At 40.3% G+C, this 21,297-nt stretch overlaps 1 protein-coding gene across 1 annotated transcript in view; it reads right to left on the reverse strand.

The window, feature by feature from the left end:
• Window positions 1-12,082, reverse strand: part of Tekt1 (tektin 1) — a 23,789-nt gene extending 11,707 nt beyond the window's left edge. The window contains exons 1-4 of the mRNA XM_010611392.2: window positions 11,902-12,082; window positions 10,382-10,588; window positions 4,541-4,706; window positions 4,125-4,177 (exon numbers count right to left, since the gene is read on the reverse strand). Coding sequence (XP_010609694.1) covers window positions 4,125-4,177; window positions 4,541-4,706; window positions 10,382-10,571 — 409 coding nt within the window. The 5' untranslated portion in view covers window positions 10,572-10,588; window positions 11,902-12,082. The remainder of the gene's footprint in view (window positions 1-4,124; window positions 4,178-4,540; window positions 4,707-10,381; window positions 10,589-11,901) is intronic.
• Between the last annotated feature and the right edge of the window lie 9,215 nt (window positions 12,083-21,297).

Genomic DNA, 21,297 nt, shown 5'->3' on the forward strand with positions numbered 1-21,297 from the left:
AACACCCTAATAGTGATTCAAATATTTGTTGAATAGAGAAAGGCTTAGTTGAACAAATTTATGGCACTTTTGAAAATGCAAGTTATTTAAAGCCTATGATTTTTCATTGCATTATTCATCAGAAGGTACCATGAGGAAAAAATATAGATCTGTCATGGGATATTGAACTGGTATCATCAATTGTGAACTTCATTAGCTCTCACAGACTTGACCTTCATCCCATTCTTTGAATCTTTGTCAGAAATAGAAGCTGAATATCTTTATATGGCCTCCAACTCAGCAAATCCATGGGAGCAGTGGCAAAATTGTCCTGTACTTTATTTCAGCTCAGGACCAAGACAAATTTTCTGAATAAGAAGAATCATCCCCTACTGCTGTTAGCAAATGCTGAATAATTTTGGAAATTAGCTTTTTGCCTCAGACTTATTTTAAAATATTTCTTCATGAATCCAATCTAAAATCACAAAGCAAGACAGCACTTAGATGCAAAGTTTATAATGCAGGAAAGTCAGTGCAACAAGTAACATGATTTTAATTACAAATGACCTCAAGCTGGTGTATATACTTCCTATGCTATCAAAAGTAAAAACAAGGGTTGGGGATTTAGCTGAGTGGTTCTGCCACCTGCCTCGCAAGCACAAGGTCCCAAGCTCAATATCCAGTACCAAAAAAAAAAGTTAGAACAAGATCTCCATCCCATGCAAATTTGCAACAAACTTCCAAGTTCTAACACTGTTTTTTGCACTTCAAAGCAACTGCATAAGAAATTCCCATATTTCAGAATCTACTTAACTGTGGAATTAATGGTCTTCTACTTAGCCTTCCAAATGGAAATGATTAATCTGAAATGTAATAACATACTAAAAGACCAGTATCAGGAGAAGAGCATTCTATAAATGTCTTCCAAGTAATAAATACATTCAATCAAAATCATATGCTATAAGTTATTACCATAATTTGGCAGTACTTATCTGAATGAAAAGACAGTCTCAAAGGTGAATTGTGTAAAATCTCATTACGGATCAACATTAACAGATGAATATTTGCAAATGATTTTATAGGAAATGCTAACTTTGAATCCAAAAACAGGTGTTATCGTTCCCTGAAAAAAATTCCCTTATATTATTAGATCTGTATCACAAAAATATTATACTCAATTATTACTAGTATGTTTTGAGTTTTGTCATGGAAGAATTTACAGAAATGTATCACTGCATAAGTACCAACATAATATCCTTGATTTTTGCCACCTTTCAAAGCCTAAAATATTCACTATTCCACCTTTTGTAGAAAAAGTTTGCTGGCTGCTGTGTTAAATTATCTTAGACATTCCTATAGTTACTTATAAATCTCCCTGAGGTTAAAATATGCTTTGCCCAGTAAGGAAACAATTGTGTCATCACAAACAAAATGAAGGTTACCCTACCACTTAACTGGAGGTCATCTTTTAATCCTCTTGACCAGGGAGGCTTCTAGCAAGATCATGACCAGATAAATTCTTCCCACAGAACCAAGGCTAATGGCTTCCAAATGAAAGTGAACAGTTTTGATTCATTAAAAGTCTACACTCCCTAATTCTTCTCTTTATATAATAATGCCACTTCCTTTCTAGTGGCTACGTCTCTTGATTGGATTTGAAATGTTTTAGCTAAATGATCTCCCTTGTTAGCTCTCAACACTTTTTAAGTTGATAATGTATGTATATATTCTGTCTTTTAGACTACAACTCTTCTGAATATTACAATGATTTCAAATCTGCTGGAAGATAAAATATGTAAAACTCTTGAAGACACAGGCATAGGCAAAGACTTTCTGAACAAGAAATAACATTAAAAAATCAATGTTAATTTTAAAAGCTTCTGATCACCAAAGGTAACAACCAACAAAGTGAAGCAATGACCTACAGAATGGGAAAAATATTTCACCAGCTACTCCTCAGATAGTCGACTGGTATCTAGAATATATAGAGCACTCAAAAAATTCAGCAGAACTACAAGTGGCCAACAAATACATGAAAAGGGTTCAACATCTCTGGCAATTAGAGAAATGCAAATTAAAGCAACACTGATTTCATCTTACTCCAGAAAGAATGGCCATCATCGACAAATCAAATAGCAATAAATGCTGATGGGAAGATTTCAAGGGAAAAGGAACTCTTCCACATTGCTGGTCGGAATGTAAACTAACACAACTACTATGGAAATACTTTGGAGAGTCTTCAAAAGACTAAAAACAGAAATTCCATTTGACCCAACTATACCTCTCTTGGTTATATTCCCAATAGAGTTAAGATATCACACTACAGTAATACATGTATACCCATGTTTATAGCAGCACAACTCATAATAGCTAAATCTTGGAAATGGCTTATACGTTCATCAATAGATGAATGAATAAATAAACTGTAGTATTTATACACAATGGAGTACTACTCAGCCATAAAAAAAGGATTAAATTTGAATCATTGATAGGAAAATGGATGCCCCTTAAGACCATGTCAAATGCAATAAATCAGACATACAAGCTTAAATGTCAAATAGTTTCTCTTATATGAGAAACCCAAAATATAAATAGCAAAATAAAAGGTAGGCAATAAGAAATAGAGAGATAGATCTTTTGCAAATGGGAAGGGGACCAAGAGATGGAGAAAAAAAGGGAGGGGAGGAAGAGGGGATGAAAACAGAATTGACGTGTGTTATATACCTACCTACTTCCCCGTGAGGAGTGTGATGATTATGTCCTGCAAACAAGTATGAATAAAAGATAAAAATGGAGCGGGGAGGAACACTGCAGCTTCAGGACACAGAAAATAAACAAAACAAAATCACTGCAGATTACATTTTGGTTATCTTCATGGCTATGTCTGACTTGAGGCTGTAAGCTCTAACCCATCCATCCAACTGTGATGAACCTTCTGATACCCTCCCATAGTAAGACTAACAGTACCAGCCAGCCGCAGCAGCTACTCTGTGCCTAGTCCTGAGAGATGCAACTAGTGTCAAACGACAGTCCTTGGCACCCTCAGTCCTGCATCTACCAGTCCAGCCAGCTGTGGGTAGAAAATATTCAAGAGTTTTGATATTGATTCACAGGAACTAGGTTTCACCCCAGCCCTGCCCTCTACTGCGTTTAAGTCTGTGGACTACATTTCTAACTTCTCTAGACTTCTGTTTCTGAATTTTAAAATGGGACACTAAAGTTCTACTTGATGTACATTTTTTTAAAAGAAAACATTCAAAAAACAGTGGCATCTGTACTGAGCATGTACAGACTTTTTTCTTCTCATTATTCCCTACACAGTGAATGTAACAATATTTACGTTGCATTCATACTATATTAGGTATCATTAGTAATCTATATGATTTAAAGTGTATGGGAGGATGTGTGCAGGTCCTATGCCAATACGATGCCCCTTTGTTTCAGAGACCTGAGTGTCTATGGATTCTGGGATCAAAGGAAGGTCCTAAAACCAGTCCCTGCAGATACCAAGGGAAGACCTCAGAGTCTGAATACTTAGTTTTTTCAAAGAGTAAACTATATCATTAATTATATCAATAACATGTTAAATGATAATGGTTTTACATAGCAGATTAAAACCACAATTTCACTTGTTTTTACTTTTTTCCTGAGACAGTCTCACTATGTGGTTCAGGCTGGCCTTGAACTCACAGTGATCCTCTGCCTCATCCTCCTGAGAGCTGGGATTTGGGGAATGTAATATGACACATGTGGCTTGCATTGTATTCCCATTGGTCATGCTGCCCTAGAGTTTCTGCCCATGTTACAGCTGTGGCGAGGGGGCTCAAAGAGCTTGAGGGATCTGCTTCAATCCGCTTCAGTCTGGCTGTCACCAGACTGGGGTTTGGACCCCCGATCTTTAGCCCACATGTATTACTGTTCCACTGAACTCTGGCTCAGTGTCCCTGAGCTTAGCCTATGGGCTGTTCCTCTACACTCAGGACCACAGCTCCTGGGCAGTGAGGGAGGTAAACTGGAGCTGCTCCAGTTGTTATTTATTCAGCAGCTCTGAAAAAAATGACCACAGAAGGAACACTTGCACCATGAAAATGTGCAAATTCTACAACTCAAAAGCTTTTTTTTTGGACCCCTGCAAGCTCATTTACCAGCACAATACTGGATAAACAGGAGGGACACCTGGCCAGAGATCAGGGGGTAGCTGCGTTTGGAGAAATGTGTGGCATCAACTCATAGGCCTTCAGAGCCACAAAGGATGTCAGATCCCAGGTTGTGCATCTACCTCCATCCGTCACGTAAGGAAGAACTGAGGCTTAGCATGCCTAAGGTCAGACAGGCAGGCACAGCACTGTGGCCACCTTCCATCTGCTGCCTCCGTGCTCCTCTGCCCCAGTGAGTGACAATGGAGCCCTAGAGTGGGGCAAAATCCCATCCAGTACCCCAAAGCCCCACCTGCCTATTTGCCTCCTAACCCACCATCTCTCACTGTCAGCTTTTACTACCTAGCATTGTCTTTTTCACAGCAGATGACCCAGGCGAGAAACCCTCCTCCTCAGCCCCCTACCTGTATGCCAGGCACCTCTCAGTGATGTGCAAGGGTTCTTTAAAGCTCTCCAGGGCTTTTTCCAGTCGGATCTTATAAGAGAGTAGGTCCTCAGTTTCATGCACAAGTTGCTCAAGCTTGCCATCTAACTCTTTCTTCCAGAACCTGACTTCCTCAAGTCTCTGTTCTGAAACACACAGAGAATGAAGCCAAGCTTTTTAAAGAGGGTGGCTTATTTTTTATATGTATATATATTTCTCTCTACGGTTAGCTTTGGGGGTGATGCTTATTCTTAAAATAAATAATACTGTGCATATTTGAGGTTTATAACACATGATGTCATGGAGACATACCAATAGTAAAATGCTTACGATAGTGATCACTTCACTTTCCATATATATATATATACTAATTTTTCCTCAAGGTAGTCTAACCCATCAAGTAACCTACTTATCTTGCTCTCAGAAGTCTCTCTCCCAGTACACTTTATCTGGACCCTGCCTGGATGGATGGCTCTGTCACTCACTGCATGGTTATTGTCCCATGCCGCTGTTTCACCTTCATCTTCCTTAACGGGCTCAAAGCCTCATTTCCTGGATTGCATTCCTTCTCCTATATTTACCCCTTCAACATATAGAAGCATATCCTTCAGGAACTAAGAAACAGATGCAGATGACATATAATTTTTGCATGTCTGAACACGCTTTTATTCTACCCTCACTATTCAATCATATTTGCACTGTTGTAGATTAGATTTCATTTAGATGTTGGTGATGTTGCTTCATTCCTTCTAGTTCTCAGTGTTTTTGTCGCAAGAACTGAAACCATTCTGATTCCTGAACCTCTGAATATTATCTGCTTTTCTACTTTAAAAGCTTTTAAGAATTTCTCTATTGTCCTAGTGTTCTGAAATTTCCCACCAATGTGAAACTTAATTATGCCAGTTATTAGTAGGTGTTATGCCAGACACCCAGCATGACTTTTGAATCCAAAACCTTATGTCCTTTGCTTCTAGGAAATTTTCTCTTCTTTCATTGGCAAGTTCTTCCCCCTCACTTTCTCTGCTCTCTTTCTAAAATGCTCATTAATTACTAGGCTTCCCAGATTGATCCTCTAATTTCCCTTTTCTCTCCATTTCTTTGTCTTTTTATCTCTATTTCTGGTGTATTACCCAATGTCATCTTTTAATACTTCTTTTGCTATGTCTTCCTGCTCTCCTATTTTTAATTCCTCACAAATCTTGTTTTCTCGATGTTCTCTTTGTTTAAACTCTGCTTGTCCCATGAATGCAGTATCTTCTCTGGATTCTCCAGGACCTGGTAGCATACTTCGTGTTTGCTCTATGAACTGTTTCCTAAATTGCCATGTGTTTGATTATTTGCTTGTTTCTGTGTCTGCTATGTTAGAGACTCTCTCCAAATGCTTAGTAATGATCCCTGCCCACCTCACAAATGAGACGCTAAAACACTACCTGGAAGCTCTATCTGTATGGGCAGCACTTGTCGATCAGAACAGTCATATTGTACAAAGTGAGCAGGCAGACACAGGCATTTCAGTGGAGAGTCCCCAGATGTTCATTTCTATAGATGTTTCTTTTGGGACAAGTTCATTTCTCCATACAGAAATCTTTCAAACTATTGTCTGGGGGTAGAAGCCTAGCCATCAGTGTCCTACGAACCAGCTAGAAGAATGACTATTCAGTAAGTTGACTTTCAATGAAACTTTGAGTTTGAGTAGTTGGGGTGAGAACAAGTCAGAGTGGGAAAGGAGCTCTTTATAAAGATTTGCAACCCATCTTGTTTCTAGTTATGTCCTGAAATTTCAGCTTTGTACATAACTGGATGCATTTGACTTTAAACATTTCTGCAGCATGACTCTGTAGCATAAGTCAGTTCGCTTATTATCCCCTACCCATCCTGACTTTCCATAGTCCCTAACTGTGTTATAACTTGCCTTTTTTCTTTCTAGCTTCCAAAATCTTATTTTCATCATTTATGTGTAGTTGCTTCCTCCCTGCTCCTCTTCTTGTTATTTAGGCCTAGTTTCCATTAATCCTTTATGGCAGTTTTGGTGGAATTTTAAAAGAAAGAGAAAGCAAATGCACATACTCAATCCAGCATGTAAGTTGAAGTCTCCCCACTCTCATTTTGGTTTTTGGTTTTTTGGTTTTTTTGTGGTACCAGGGATCGAACTCAGGTCCTTGAGCTTGCGAGGCAGGCCACCGAACCACTGAGCTAAATCCCCGGCCCTCCCACTCTCATTTTGAAGTTAACTTCTGCCCCTATCTTTCCCCCTTCCACTCCTCTGCTGCACCTGTTATCTCAAAGGTCACCAGTAACCTTTGAGTCACTAGTTTAAATTCATTTCTGTTCAGCTTTCAGCCTCCTTGACACTTAGACAATAATCAGTGGAAGATTACATCACCCTCAAAGCCCTCATCTTTGGTAATTCCCAATCTTGGCCTCGTAATTTTATTCTTCTACCTGAGCTTTTGTTCACCGATCCTTCTCTTAACCCTTTTCATACCCTGGTCTCTTTTCTTCTCTTTTGACACATTATCTGTGCAATCTAATCTACATATAAATGCATCCAGTTATCTATATATATGGCTACATACTACCTTCTTATCATGATTCACAGATTTCTACCTCTACCTCCTAAAATTTGACTGGTTACCTGCTGAACTGAACTTTTCAATTCAAGGTCAAGTAGATGTAGACTAAGTGTTCACTGGGATGGGAAGCTGGGCAGTCACTGGGTCGGACAATGGTTATTTATCCCCTCCTCTAATCTGACAGTGCTTTATCAGTGTTATTCGTGGAAAAAAAAATTTACACCACATTCCAAGTATCTGTGTATCTGATGGCTCTCCACTTTCAGACTGCTGGTTTCCCAAGGGCAGACACCTGTTAAATATGTCTGTCTCAACAACACCAGCACTGGATTGCATCCGCAAGTTATTTTTAACTTTTACTGAAATACCATAAAATACATAGAAAAGTGCACATACCATATAATTCAATGAGTCTCCACAGTGAACATACCCATGTGACTAATACCCAAATTAAGAAACAGAACATCACTAGAATTCTAAAAGGTTTCCCATGGCCTCCTAACTCCCCACAAACCACCTTAGGCTTCTAATGGTTTAGACTAATTTGTCCTTGTTTTCTGTTTTTCTGCTTTACTCTATATAAATGAATGATAGGTCTTCATTTTTGTAGAATTATACTCAACATCTTACTACATTTGTGAGATCCACGTGTAGGGTACACACAGTTAGAGATCAGTAGTTGTCTTTGTGGTACAGGAAAACACTCATTATCCATTCTCCTGTCAATGCGTATGTGGGTGGCTTCTAGGGTGGCACTATTACAAACAGCTCTCCTTTGAACGTGGCAGCATTTATTTTTAGTCAATATGTGTACGTATTCCTATTGGGGATGTACCTAAAAGCGGAATAGCAGGGTTAAAGGTTATATACATCTGTCCCACTTTAGTGGATATTACCAGAGTTTTCTAAAGTAGTTATGCCAGTTTATACTTTCACCAGTGGGCTGAGTCCAATAGCTCCTTATCCTCTTCAATGCTTGCCATTTTTCTTTTTCCATTCTTTTTACCCTTCTTGTTCTTTTTTATCCAAGCCAACCCGGATGTGTGAGGGCATCCCAACCATGGTTTTAATTTGTTGTTGTTGTTGTTGTTTGGTTTTTTTGTTGTTTTCATTTTTGGTTTTGAGACAGGGTCTCACTATGTACTTTCAGCTGGCCCTGAAGTCACTGTGTAGCCCAGGATGGCCTCAAACTCACAGTGATCCTGCCACAGTGCACCACCACACCTGGCTCTGTGGTTTTAATCTGTATGTCACTGGTCTAACAAAGTTAGACCACCTTTTCACACATTCATTGGCCATTGGATTTCCTCTCTTGTAAGCTATCTGTCAAAGTCTTGTCCATTTTTTATCAAGTTTTCTGCCTTTTTCTTTTTTATTCTTAAAAGTTTTTGCTATTCTCTGGATACAAATCCATTGTCAGATATGTATATTGTTAATATTTTATCACACTCTGTGGCTTGCCTTTTCAGTCTTTTCATGGAGCTTTTTTGATATACAAATGTTCATCTTAATATAGTAGCCTAGTTTATTATTTTTTCTTTTATGATTGGTCTGTGAGTGCATGTATCCTACTTAAGAAAGATGTTCTCCAAATCAGAAAGATGTTCTCCCCTAAAAGTTTTATTTTACCTCTCCCACTTACATATATACACACCTAGATTTGATGTTTTTATATATGATGCAAAGTAAGCACTGGGAGATAAATTTTCCCATGAAGGCCAATTACCCAATTTATCAGAAAGACCATCCTTTTCCCATTACATCCTATAATGCTTTTGTCATAAGTGAGATGAACATATATGTGTGGGTTTTCTTCTGGATTCTCCACTATGTCCCATTGGTCAATTTGTCTATCTTTGGCTATACTTCACTTTTTTTTTTTTTTAAGACAGGATCTTACTATGCATTACAGGCTGGTCTTGAACTCACTATGTAGCCCAGGCTGGCCTCAAATTCACAGCGATCCTCCGGCCTCAGGCTCCAGAGTGCTGGGAATTACAGGCGTGCGGCACCACAACCAGCTATACCTCACTGCCTTAATCCTACTGTTGATAGTGAAAGCTGGCAGGTATGGTCTCCTTCAAGATAGCCATGCCTTTTCTTGACCATGTGAATTTTATAAGCAGTTTGCCAATTTCAACAGAAAACCTGTGGAGATTTTTATTGGCATTGCACTACATCTATAGATGTATCTGGGAGAAATTGGCATCTTTAAAATATTGAATCTGGGCCAGGGATTTAGCTCAGTGGCACCACTTTTGCTTCATAAGTGCAAGGTCCTGAGTTTGATACCAATACAAAAAAAAAAAAAAAGACTCAGACCTTGGGCTAGGGATTTAGCTCAGTGGCACCACACCTGTCTTGAAAGCATGAGGTCCTGAGTTCAATATCCAGTACCTGAGAGAAAAAAAAACTTAAGGCCTTGAAAACCAGTCCCTACCACTCCCTACTATCTTAATTCAAGCCTTTTGTTACCTACCCATCCATGACAGACATTTGAGCTTGTGACCTCTGCTCTATTACCTTTTGGTGTTTGACAGTTGTTTGTTTCACTTTACAATTGTTTTGTTTTGTGTATGTCAGGGCAGCATCCTTTAAATGCTGTTTTTAAACGGCCTTTAAAAACCAGCTCAAAGGCCAGGGATTTAGCTCAGTGCTTCCACTGCCTGCCTTGCAAGCTCAAGGACCCAAGTTCAATGCCTAGTACAAAAAAAAAAAAAAAAAAAAAAAAAAAAAAAGCTCAAATGCTTTTCTGTAGGAAATCTTTGCCAGTCCCACTGCTAACTTAGCTTCCCTTAAGCCAGAACCTATCTGGTTATGTTTTGATTGACAATTTTTATCTTTGTCCTCTTCAATCCAGGACTTCTGAAAAGCAGAGACTGATGTTTCCCTTCAGTATTCTCAGGGCATAGTCCACAAAAGCTCAATAGGTCTGTAGCAAGACAATGAATGAATGAATGAATGAATGATGCACGAAAATCAGACTGAGTCACGATGTGTCTATCATAGTATCAGAGAATTTAACCACAGGACCTGGAGAATACACATTTTCTCCTGATATTTCAAGAATGACACCTTGGGGTTGGGATTGATTTGGCTCAATGCCTGCCTCACAAGCACAAGGTCCTGAGTTTGGTCCCTGGTACCAGAAAAAAAAAACGAATGACACCTTGTCACACTAGAGCAAGACATGATAAATAAAGCTCGACAGCCTCATCAGAACGCTCACAAATATACCATGGTCTTACCAAGTTTCTTGTTCACATCACTTTGGGATCTCCTTGTGCTCTTGTCAATTTCATCCACAAGCCTCTGGCTTTCTGCCACTAGGCGTTCTGATCGGGATCTTTGGGCCTCTGCCCTATGGTACTGGTTCTTGTTAGCAATGTGCCACTCCGAGGGCAGGAACTTGGGAGGAGGTTGTAGTAGTTTGGCCATTTGAAATTTCCAAAGTCCTGATCAAAGGTAGACTTTGTTTTAAATCACATGAAAGCAATTTGTTCCTTTTCACTATTATTAGACTGTGATATTCATACCCAAAAGTGCACAAATCATAATCTGTACCCAACACAGATACATCTGTATAGCCAACATACAGATCAAGAAACCAGTATTATCAACATCTCAAGACTCTTTCCAGGTACTTAGTCACAACCCCAACCCCACAGAGTGACCGCTAACCTGACCTTTAACATTACAAATTAGTTCTTCTGGCTTTGAACTTAATATAAATGGAATCATAAACTATGTATTCTTTTGCAGCTGACTTCTTTCATTCATCATTATGCTCATAATTAATATGAATTAATATTGATAATAAAAAGTGTACTGTAATTTCTAGGTTAGACAATTCTAAGATACTGAATATACACTCTCCAAAATAAAAGGGTAAATGTGAAATTATAAAAGATGAACACCAGAATAAAAGTTAAAAAAGAATGAATGCAAAAAGACTGGTTGTAATGAAGATCACAAATATGATAAATTCAAATACCAATATACTCTTATAATATTGAACAAAAATAAAACAAATGTTTCTGTTAAAAAATTTGTCTACTGTTTATGATACTTGGGTTGTTTCTATGCCGGGGCTATAAGAATGCTATGCATATTCTCCTACAAGTCTTGCCGTAAACATGTGTGTGCGGTTTTGCGACTCAGTAGAATTATTGGGTCAGAGACCAGTGTCCTGCCAAATAGGTGAACCCAGACAAACTTTCTAAGAAACGAACAAATGTGACACTAGTAAACTGAATGCCGAACCTATTCAGCAGATAAAAGAATCCAGAAACTTCCCAGGACAGACAAAAAAAAAAAAAAAGAACAAGAAGAAAAGGAGCACATGGGGAGGAGCTGGCAGAGGCCAGCAATAACAAGAAGATTAACAGGTACAGGCCTTCTGGGCACACAGCTAGGACAGGGCTGAAATCTACCACCCCTACCCTCACTCCCATTCCGACCTGAAATCTAAGGCCCTGCCCCTAAGGGTCTCTGGAACTCTGAAGCCTACACACACACTCACTCTCTCTCTCTCTCTCTCTCTCTCTCTCTCTCTCTCACACACACACACACACACACACACACACACACACACGGACAGACAGAACTCTTGACCAGGCTGAGCAAGTTTGTCTTGAGTGTCGAAAATTTAACCCAAGTCTCCTGGATTAGTTCGAATAGCCCTCAGGCCTAAATTAGAGCTGATTCCAACCCGCACAGGCTTTAGGTAAGGCGGAGGGGTCGGTGGGGCGTTCCGAGGTTCACTTACCTCAGCGCTTCAAAGAATTAATACACAAGCTGGCTACTAGCTTCTTACCCCAAACTGGAGCGCGGGGCTCTAGAAGAACAAGACGCTGCGTGGTTTCCGTGGCAACCGGTGACGTGTCTCGGGGTAAAGGGGGAGGGTTCTTCCTCGAAGCACCGGCCGCCGGAGACTGCGCAGGCGCCAATTTTGCGGTTGGGCGTGCTGCAGAACGTGGAACGCGGTTCCGCCAGCAGGGACGGATCCTCAGCCGTCTCAACCCCAACGAAAACGCGGGACGCCAAGCTGACTAAATCACCTGAGGCAGTCCTGAGCCTCCCGGTCTCGGACTACCCCGGCGTAGGGTGGAGTCGGGTTGGGTGATGTTCTCAGGTCCTTGCGGCTGGTCCGGGACCACCACTCTGAACTCCGCGCTACAGGTAGAGGAGGTGCGAGAGATTCCTGGGGTTATCGTGGCCGCGAGTGGGTAAGAAGGAGCCTCAGAGGGCGAGGAGGGCACGATACACTCAGTGTGGTGTCTGGCTCCGGTGTTTGGGGAAGAAATACTAACGAGTCTTCAAGCAGATGACAGCCCAAGGATAAGAAATCTACTCAGTGAATGAGCATACAGCCAGAGCTTTTCCTTAGAGTAAAACTACGCAAAGTGTTTTTCAGTTTCAAGTGATCTTGAAATTCTTATGGTTTGAAATAAAGTTATGCTTCCTTATCTTCAGCCACTCTATACCAGCTTCTTGCTTTTCAGCATATCTGTGCACCACCTGTAAAATTATTTTCATATTTTTCCTCAAATACATGTCACAGGTAGCATATTTATTTTGAAAATAGACTTTGCACCGCTACCAGAAATGGGAAATTAGTATCAGATGTGTGATAAAAGTCACTGTAAAGATAAATAAAGTTAGACAAAGCAACATAAAAGTTAATGTTGATCAAAAACAATGAGATAAAATTAATAAAAAATATAACCTATTGTTAAACAATTTACATCTGAAAGCAAGTTCCGCAGTAAGAGGAATGGACCTGTTTATGATTAAGTAGATGTTGTTAAAGATCGCTTGTTTTTTTAGTTTTGGTGTTTATTGACACTAGGCGGGGCGGGGGATTTAGCTCAGTGGTGCGGCCAAAAACAAACACTAGAACTCTCAACTCACTAGTAAACATATTTAGAAAGGTTAAAGGATATAATGACCCACCCCCCAGTAGTGATGTTTTTCCAGTGGAAGACCTAGGAAGTATAATCCTCCCGTGGATCCAGGAAGGACGGAAGAACCTGAGATGAACCCCAGAAGCCTCTAACACAAAATCCTTTCATTACCTGGCCTCATCTCTGGACTCTTTCACCCTGGAATTAAGAATTAAAGTCAGGAAACCAAGTAGATCATTCATTAAAGCCACAGTGAGTTTCCTCCTGAATGTGTCTAAGTCTCTTCCTCTAAGCCTCTTCCTGTGTGGAGCCTGAATGGGAGGTGTGGGGAGATGAGCTTCTGACAGACACCCCAAAAGTTCCTCTGTATCCACTGAGAGATGAAAAATACGGGAGAAAATCCAGGAGATTCAATAATTGTCAGGTAGGACTTCTAGAAGGAAAGAAACAATGGCAAAACAATGCTGAATGACAACAAAAATAATTAGCAAAACAACAGTAGTCTAGCGGCCTGATCTGAAAACTGAAGTCTTTAGTTTGAAAGACCCATCTGAAATACGCACACCCTTTATATCTATGCCTGTTCTGGTGGAAATTTTTAATTCAAATAATTTTTAAAAAAGAATGAAGTGATTCTTAGAAATGATGCTAGAATAATGTCTTCAAAATTCTAGAGAAATTTATTTCAAATCTGGAATTGCATAACCAGTCAAAACATGTATGTATGAGAGCAAAATAAAGATTTTTTGTTCAGCATGCTGGTACTCAAACAGTTGCCCATACACTTTTGAAAAAAAATCACTAAAAGAAAAGTACAGATCCCAGAAAGAGGACGACATTGGATATAAGAAACAGTGGAACCTACTCAGATGTTATGATGAAGAAAAACCTCAGTATAATAGCTGTATAGCTGAAAAACACAAAAGGCTATGTTAGTGGCGTGTGCCTTTATTGCTTTATAGTTCCTATTGTTGTTTTAGAATGCATCCCTACATACAAATACATTAAAAGTTTACTGTAGAGCAGCATGCCAAGTTACGCAGGCAGCAGGCTCATGCATTCATGATTACCAAGTCTCCTGATTATAGCATATCTCCTGTGTTTGTTTTAATCTTACATTGTTTTATTCAGCATGGCCCTAGGAGCAATAGAATATATAAAATAGATGTGTGTAGTAGGCTATACCAGGTTGTGGAAGTACTCCAGGGCGTTCGTACAACAGAATCACCAAACAACGCATTTCCTAGAACGTGCCCCCATCATTAAGCAACTTTTGGTTATAGGTGAAGTAGCAATAATAATACTATTAATTTGTAAAATAGCAGTGAATATTTATGAATTAATAACATTTAAAGCACAGCTGAACCTGACATAATAGAATTAATAAAAATTACTTATACCTATATTTTCAAGTTTAAAGTTTACATTTGTTAAACAGCTTCATTGGTCTTACATGTTGTAAATTTGAGTTTGTATAAAATAAGCTTGTATCACCTTCATCTCTTTTATACATTGAGGTTCTGTGCAGGATTTCAACTGAAAAAAATCCAGTCATTTAATGGAGTTGCATTAGTCACGTGATGCCCACTAACCAGTCCCAATATTTTTCACTAACTGATCAAGTCAGTCAACTGCTTTGACCCCTAACTTGAACCTTAGGAGACCTGAAGGCTAATCCTGGCTCTGAACCAACTTGCTTGTGTGACCTTGGACATGACCCTTCACCACTCTGTCTCCTTCTCTTCCTCTGCAAATTGAGAGGTATAAACTACATGATTTCTAAGACTTGCTTTCCTATTTTATTTTATTTATTTTAGGTACTAGGGGTTGAACCCAGGGCCTCCACTGAGCTACATCTCTAGCCATATATATATGTATGTATTTTTTTTTTAATTATCAAACAGGGTCTGGCTAAGTTTCCCAGGCTGGACTCAAATTTTAAATTCTCCTACTTCAGCCTCAAGAGAGCCAGTTTATAGGCATGTATCTCCACACCTGGTTGCTTATTTAGAATTTCTTTTCTCTTGAAAAGAAAGGAGTTTCTTCTAAAAGAAACAAATAACTTCTCATTATCAACCATATCAGTTATGAAAGTTACTACAGAATCTTTGGGAGCCCAATATCCCGAGCCACGTGAATTTTTTTCTTAGAACTGTATCTCTCATGCTTGAGCCTGAGTGAGATATACTTGGAGGGGACTTGTTAAATACAGATTGCCAGGCCCCCTCCAGTTTCTGATCAGAAGATAGGGGTGGGCTCAGGGACCTGCATTTCTAACAAGTAACCAAATGACACCCAGCTGCTTTTAGGTTTCAGGCTGTTTTTGCGCCATGTAGCCCAGCACTTTGTGATCTTCAGCAGATTAAGAAATATTCCTATTTTTCCTTACTTCACAGTCTGCAGGTTTGGCATACTTGAACTGCTAAGCAATCATCTCAGACACTCATAGCTAAAACTAACTACACTAAATTTTTTCAAAATCAGTGATTCCAGAACTGGGGATTTAGCTCAGTGGTTCCGCTGCCTGCTTCACAAGCACAAGGTCCTGAGTTCGATCCCCAGTACAAAAAAAAAAAAAAGAAAAATTAATGATTCCACTTTCATCAGGAACTATATAGTACTCAATCTGTATATATTACATTCACTGAAAATTGCTTTAAAGATGGATTTATGCAAATACTGAAAAGATTACATCTCGTAAAATAGGCACTGAGTAATCTTTTTTGAGTTGCAAAATTAAAAATATATGGTTCAACTGGATAGTATCTTCTAATAAAATATTGATCTTCCCAAAAAAGTAAATTTTGAGGTCTCTTTCTTCCCTTAAAGGGCATTTCTTCCATATAAAGTTGTATTAACAGATTTTACAAAGAAGTCCACAATGTGGCAGAATATACCTGAATACAAAGTTGTCTTTGTTCTCAATGATGAAATTATTAGACAATCAAGAAGATCTGAAGGTCTAATTTCCAGGAGAGGAAGGATAGTAATGGATACCAGCATAAGCCAGGCCTTCTGCAAAAGTTTCAACAATGGTCTGACCCCTTGAGTTGTGAAAGGTATTTTAAAATTAGCATTGCATAGTAAAAGCTATGTGTTAATTATCGTTGGTTACCTTAACTGTTAATTACAGACTTACTAATTGCATGAATCATAACTATTTCTTAATGTTCTGCTTAAAAGTACATCTCAGGATGTTAAACGTGTTTATTGTTTTTACAAACAATTCCTGCCTGTGGGCATGCATGTGGGCCAGGCAAATTCTGATTGGGCCAAACCCTAGAAATGTAAATATTTTTATTCTCCTTGTAGTATTTGACACAGCCTAGTGTCTCCTGATAGTTTTAATGATTCTAAGATTCTATAGCAGACACCACCCAGCATCCTCAGAATGCAGGCAGCACCCCAGCAACCTGCATCAGAAGTCCCCAGGAGGTGCTGGCTGCAGGACAGCTTCCCAGACCCAATGGCAAACCTGCTGAATCAGAACTGAGGCACCAGGACCCTGGCACCTGTAGCAGTGCTGGCTCTCCCCTCCCCCTGCCTTCCCTGGGGTTTCACTTTTCGACAGGAAAGAGAACATCAATCTAAAATTGCCTTTGCACTCGGGCTAGTTTCCTTTGCTGATCTGATTCAAGCATAGCTTTTTGTACTGGGACTGTGAGTTCATTGAATAGATCCCTTGTATTTTAGGAGAAGAAATGCAGTCCCTTATTGCTCACCATCACCGTGGCCACAGTAGCTCTGAGAACAAACCGGCTTGGATTTCACCCTTGAGGATTAACATTTCACAGGCACATAAAGCTGCCTGAAAGTCAAGATGAGGTAGGGCAAAGTGTGCACCAGGCTCCTTGTGTGGTCGGCTTGTCTTTTGTCATTTGTCAGGCACAGCAGCTGAGCCTGCGAATTTGATGAGGTAGCCACAGTCAAGAGCCAAACTAACTGCAAGGTGCTGTCCTGGAGAGCAGAGCAAAGCCTGCTGACCCTCCGTCACCCCAGTTCATGATCAGCTTCACATCCAGAATTGTAGAGGGGAACATTTTCTCTCCTGTCCTTTTATGTTAAGTGAATAGGGTGTCTACAAATTAAAAGCATTGACAGGAGGAGAGACCTTTAATTTTTATTTAATGTTAATACTTTTTACAGGCTTCACAAAAAGCGAAAGTCAAAACTCAAAGAAATGGTTAGTCCTAGGGGCTTATAGATCATTTTAACAAAAGGTGACGAATTATGGAAAGGTGACCAGACAAAGGAAAGGGGTTTGGGGCTTCTAGGGCCAATAAATTTGTGGGAAATAGAGAAAACCAATGGAAGACAGAGAGGGCATCTTCCTCAAAGGAAAAGTTATGCCCTTCTACTAGACAGAAAGGAAGAAAGCAGAAAAGTTTTCCTACACCTGTTGTTTCTTCATTGCTCGTGGCTTAAAATGATCCCTCTGCCAAGGTGGCATCTTGAGGGGTGGCATATTCTGGCCCTTTTCTGGATCCTCAGTCCATCTAGTTGGGGAGAAGCTGGTCAGGACCGGTGCAAAGGAACGGTTTCCTGCAGTTTCCGCAAATCCCATCCACAACCCGTGCAGAACAGCTGGCCTGTGCCCTGGTAGGACTTGCTCTCCTCTCACACAGAATTGCTGTGCACTGATTTATGAACGTGGAGGAAACTAAAGGAGCAGAGTTGGTATTCGCCACCAAGTAGAAAAGCTCTGTAGGAAAAGAGACTCTTAATGAAAACTAAGGCTCACAATTCAAATGGCTGAAAATGAAATAATTGGTCAACATTTTGTGATCTATATAGGTAAACCGTACCTTTGGATGAACCTAATGTGAATGTTAAGTGAAGTTTGCCAGGACCTAACTGCAAGGAAACCACGACGTTCCACTAGAGAGCAGTATGGTCACTCAAGTCTAGGACTAGGCTCAGAAGTGCAGAGGAAGGGAATTTGTTTTTAAATTTTTGATGAGAACTGCTTAGAGTGGAAACAAAAATCCATTTTTACTGTAACAGGTTTTTCTATATAACATGAAAAGTATCAAGTTTTTTGGATGTTTTTAAAAGTCTGAATGATTTTTTTAAGAGGCACCTAGAACAAAACAGACTTGCTCTCATTTTGTTGCTGTGTTGCTCTGTTGCTATGTGGTGTGGTAGAGATTGCAAACAAAATCAAGGAGATCGTATTTCCTATACCTCAGCCATTGGAAAAGCTTTCTCCCCATGTCCAGTTGTGCCTGGAGCGACAAAGTTTGCAGGAGAGTTAAATTGGGAAAGGCAATAACAGTGGTCGTTAGCTTTTTTTTTTTTTTAACTGTGAGTACTGGGCTGGTTGCTTTGCATGGATTATCTGTCTAATCCCCACAGGAGCTCTATGAGTTAGGTACTATTATTATCATCTTTATGTGCCAGATGAGGAAACTAAGGCTCGAGAGGACTGCTCATCCACGGTTCACAGCTCTAGTGGCAGAGCTGAGATTCAAGCTGGACAGGATGGACAGGAAGAATCTACACTGTTATTTCTAGGCAATTAGTGGTACAAACAAAAGCAGAGCACAGCTCTCTTTGCTACAAACTAAAAATCAAGTTTAATGTTGCCAAAGATAGATATGAGCAAGAATGCGTAGAAGAAACTGTTAAAAGGCAGGGAGAAAGAGATGTGACTGTATTTGCAGAGACAAGTTCTTGCCTACAAACAAGAACATTCCAGGCTGAGCTGGGATGCCTCATCTATGCCAATTATGCATAGTGCCAGAGCCGCCCAGGCGCAGGAGGATTTTCTCACTGCTGCCTCAAAAGCCAAAGAGCCCTGAGATCCATGGACTGTTGACCTTCCCAGGAGATGGCTACGGAAGACTGCTTCTGACTTCAGGGCACCAACTAGGATAGAAAGAAGGTCATGTAAATTCCCAGAGCACTTAATCAAGTTCATCCCACAGTTATAAGAATAATTATAATTGCTTCCACTTGAATATTCAAATGCTAGGACTACAGTAAGCATTTTACTTGCTCACAACAATTCTGTGAGATTGGGAACCCTGTCCACCCTCCAACAGTTTCACAGGCTGGTATCTTTCACAGGGGCTTCATCGTGTAAGGCCTGTGGAGGTCCACGAGTGAGGACAACATCTTGCACACAAATTCCTAACCACCTTCCCCCATCTTTGAGCAGACAGCTGATTCTGTTTTTAAAATGCATCTATGCCTGAGTAACCATGGCAGATTGCTCACCCTTCCCCTCTAAAAATGCACAGAAATGGCAATTAAGACATGATGACATGTGTAAATACCGAATAGTTTCTCTGGTGTGAATAATCTGCAATAATACAGAAGATCCTAATAAGATTACTGACATTTAGAAATGGGGAGAAAGGAGCTAAAGGTGTAGGGAAGGTGAGATGGGTAGGGGAAGGGTAATAAGGGAAAAGAAAAAAATGTGAGAGAATGAAAAGATGGAAATAAAGTGTTTGTAGATGGGGAGGGGAGGAGGGGGTGAAGGGAGGGCAGAGGTAAGGGGAAAAAATGAGAATCAAGACTTGTCATGTAGAGGTACAAGATCCCAACAATGAATGTAACTGTACTGTATCCCTAAAATGTACCAATAAATTCAATTAAGCTGAAAAAAAAAAAGACACGATGAACATGTGAACCTATGAGAGAATAAAAATGCAAGAAGAGACAAGCACGACTGAGAGTTCTACATGTTTGGACAACAGAGGGGAATAGGAACTGATTTGGCAGAGCTGGGGAACATCAGCCCCTGGCACTTAAGGGACTCCAAGCAGTAGAGGGGACTGGCCTTGCAAAGCTCTAAGTTCTGAGACTCAGACACCAGGTGGGGATCTGACATGGGACCAGAAGCAAGGGATACATGGTTTGCTCAAGGTGGCTAGACCCTCTTTTGCCTCTACTTTTAAAAGTGAGCAGAATCCCCAGCCAATGGGCTTACCCGAGCACTCTCCAACCACCCAGCAAGCCCCTCGTGTCCCCACTGCCACAGAGATCTGAGATGTCCTTTCGAATAACCAGCTGGCTCCAAAGAAAAGATCTCCAAATTCTAACATTTTGGAGTCCTACCCCATGTGAAGGTGGAAGACAAGTATTTCAGACAAAGACTCAAATTTTACCTCAGAGGTAAAATTAACCCACTTAAATAGTTATTACAGGATGTGAATGAACAAAAGGAGACAGTAAACTAATAAAGATGATGCGGAACTTGGACTTACGGGGTACAACACAGGAAAGCAATGAGAGAAATCTCAAGGATGACAACAGATAGACTCCAGGGAAGCGCAAAAGGATATCAGGCATCAAGAGGGAGGCACTCAAGGAATCAAAGAAAATGATATGATTGAGGACATAGAAAATAGCGTGCAGAAACACTGAAGCACTTGGGGGGGTGAATAAGAAAGACTAAGCAAATATAAAACAAAAAAACAATGATTAATTCCAGGAAATAAGAGAATGACTCATGCAAAAGGGCCTCATGTAGAAGTGAGCCTAGTGTATTTCAGGACTCATGAGGAGAGGGAGGGAGGAACTAGGGAGGGAAGAAGACCAGACAGTGAGGTCAGAGAAAAAAGAGGGGTCAGGATATGGAGGCCTTGTAGAACACTATGAGATCTGGGCATTTTGTCTGAGTGCAGTAGGAGCTGCCATAGGGTTTAAGCAGAGGGGTGATGTGATCTAACTTGTTATCAGTACCATTCACCCTAATGTATTGGGAATAAACTGTAGGAGGGAAAAGGTGGAAACAAGATACTACTGTAGTTAAGAGATGGTTTAAACAAACGGTGGTGGCTTGGACCAGGGTGCTAGCGCTACAGGTGGTAAAAAGCAATCGGATGCTGGATAGACTTTGAAGACAGAGCCAAAATATTTCTAGATATATTTGATGTGAGGTATGAAAGAAAAGGAAGAATCAAAAGTGGTCTGAGCAAGGGCAAGGGCGAGGTTGCAATTGCATGAGATGGGGAGACCACAGCTGGACCAATGTTGCTGAACCCTTCTAAACAGAGTGGTACCAAACAGGACTCAGTCATGGTTATCAGAGCTCAGGGTCCCAGCAGTTGCCTGGGCTCAGCTAGGTAGTTCTGTCTTGGTGGCTGGGACTAGAGGTCATCTCAAAGCCCCCCACAATTCAGCATACACATCTGGTGCCTTTCCCAGAAGATTCAGGCTAGCGGTAGGCCAGCTAGGCTCCTGGGGCTTCTTTCTAGATCTTTATGTAACCTCTCCAGACTGATAGCTTTAGAATAACCAGGCTTGTC

This window comes from Fukomys damarensis, unplaced genomic scaffold (assembly GCF_012274545.1).
Source record: "Fukomys damarensis isolate Sample0158 unplaced genomic scaffold, DMR_v1.0_HiC HiC_scaffold_13, whole genome shotgun sequence".
Classification (NCBI taxonomy): domain Eukaryota; kingdom Metazoa; phylum Chordata; class Mammalia; order Rodentia; family Bathyergidae; genus Fukomys; species Fukomys damarensis.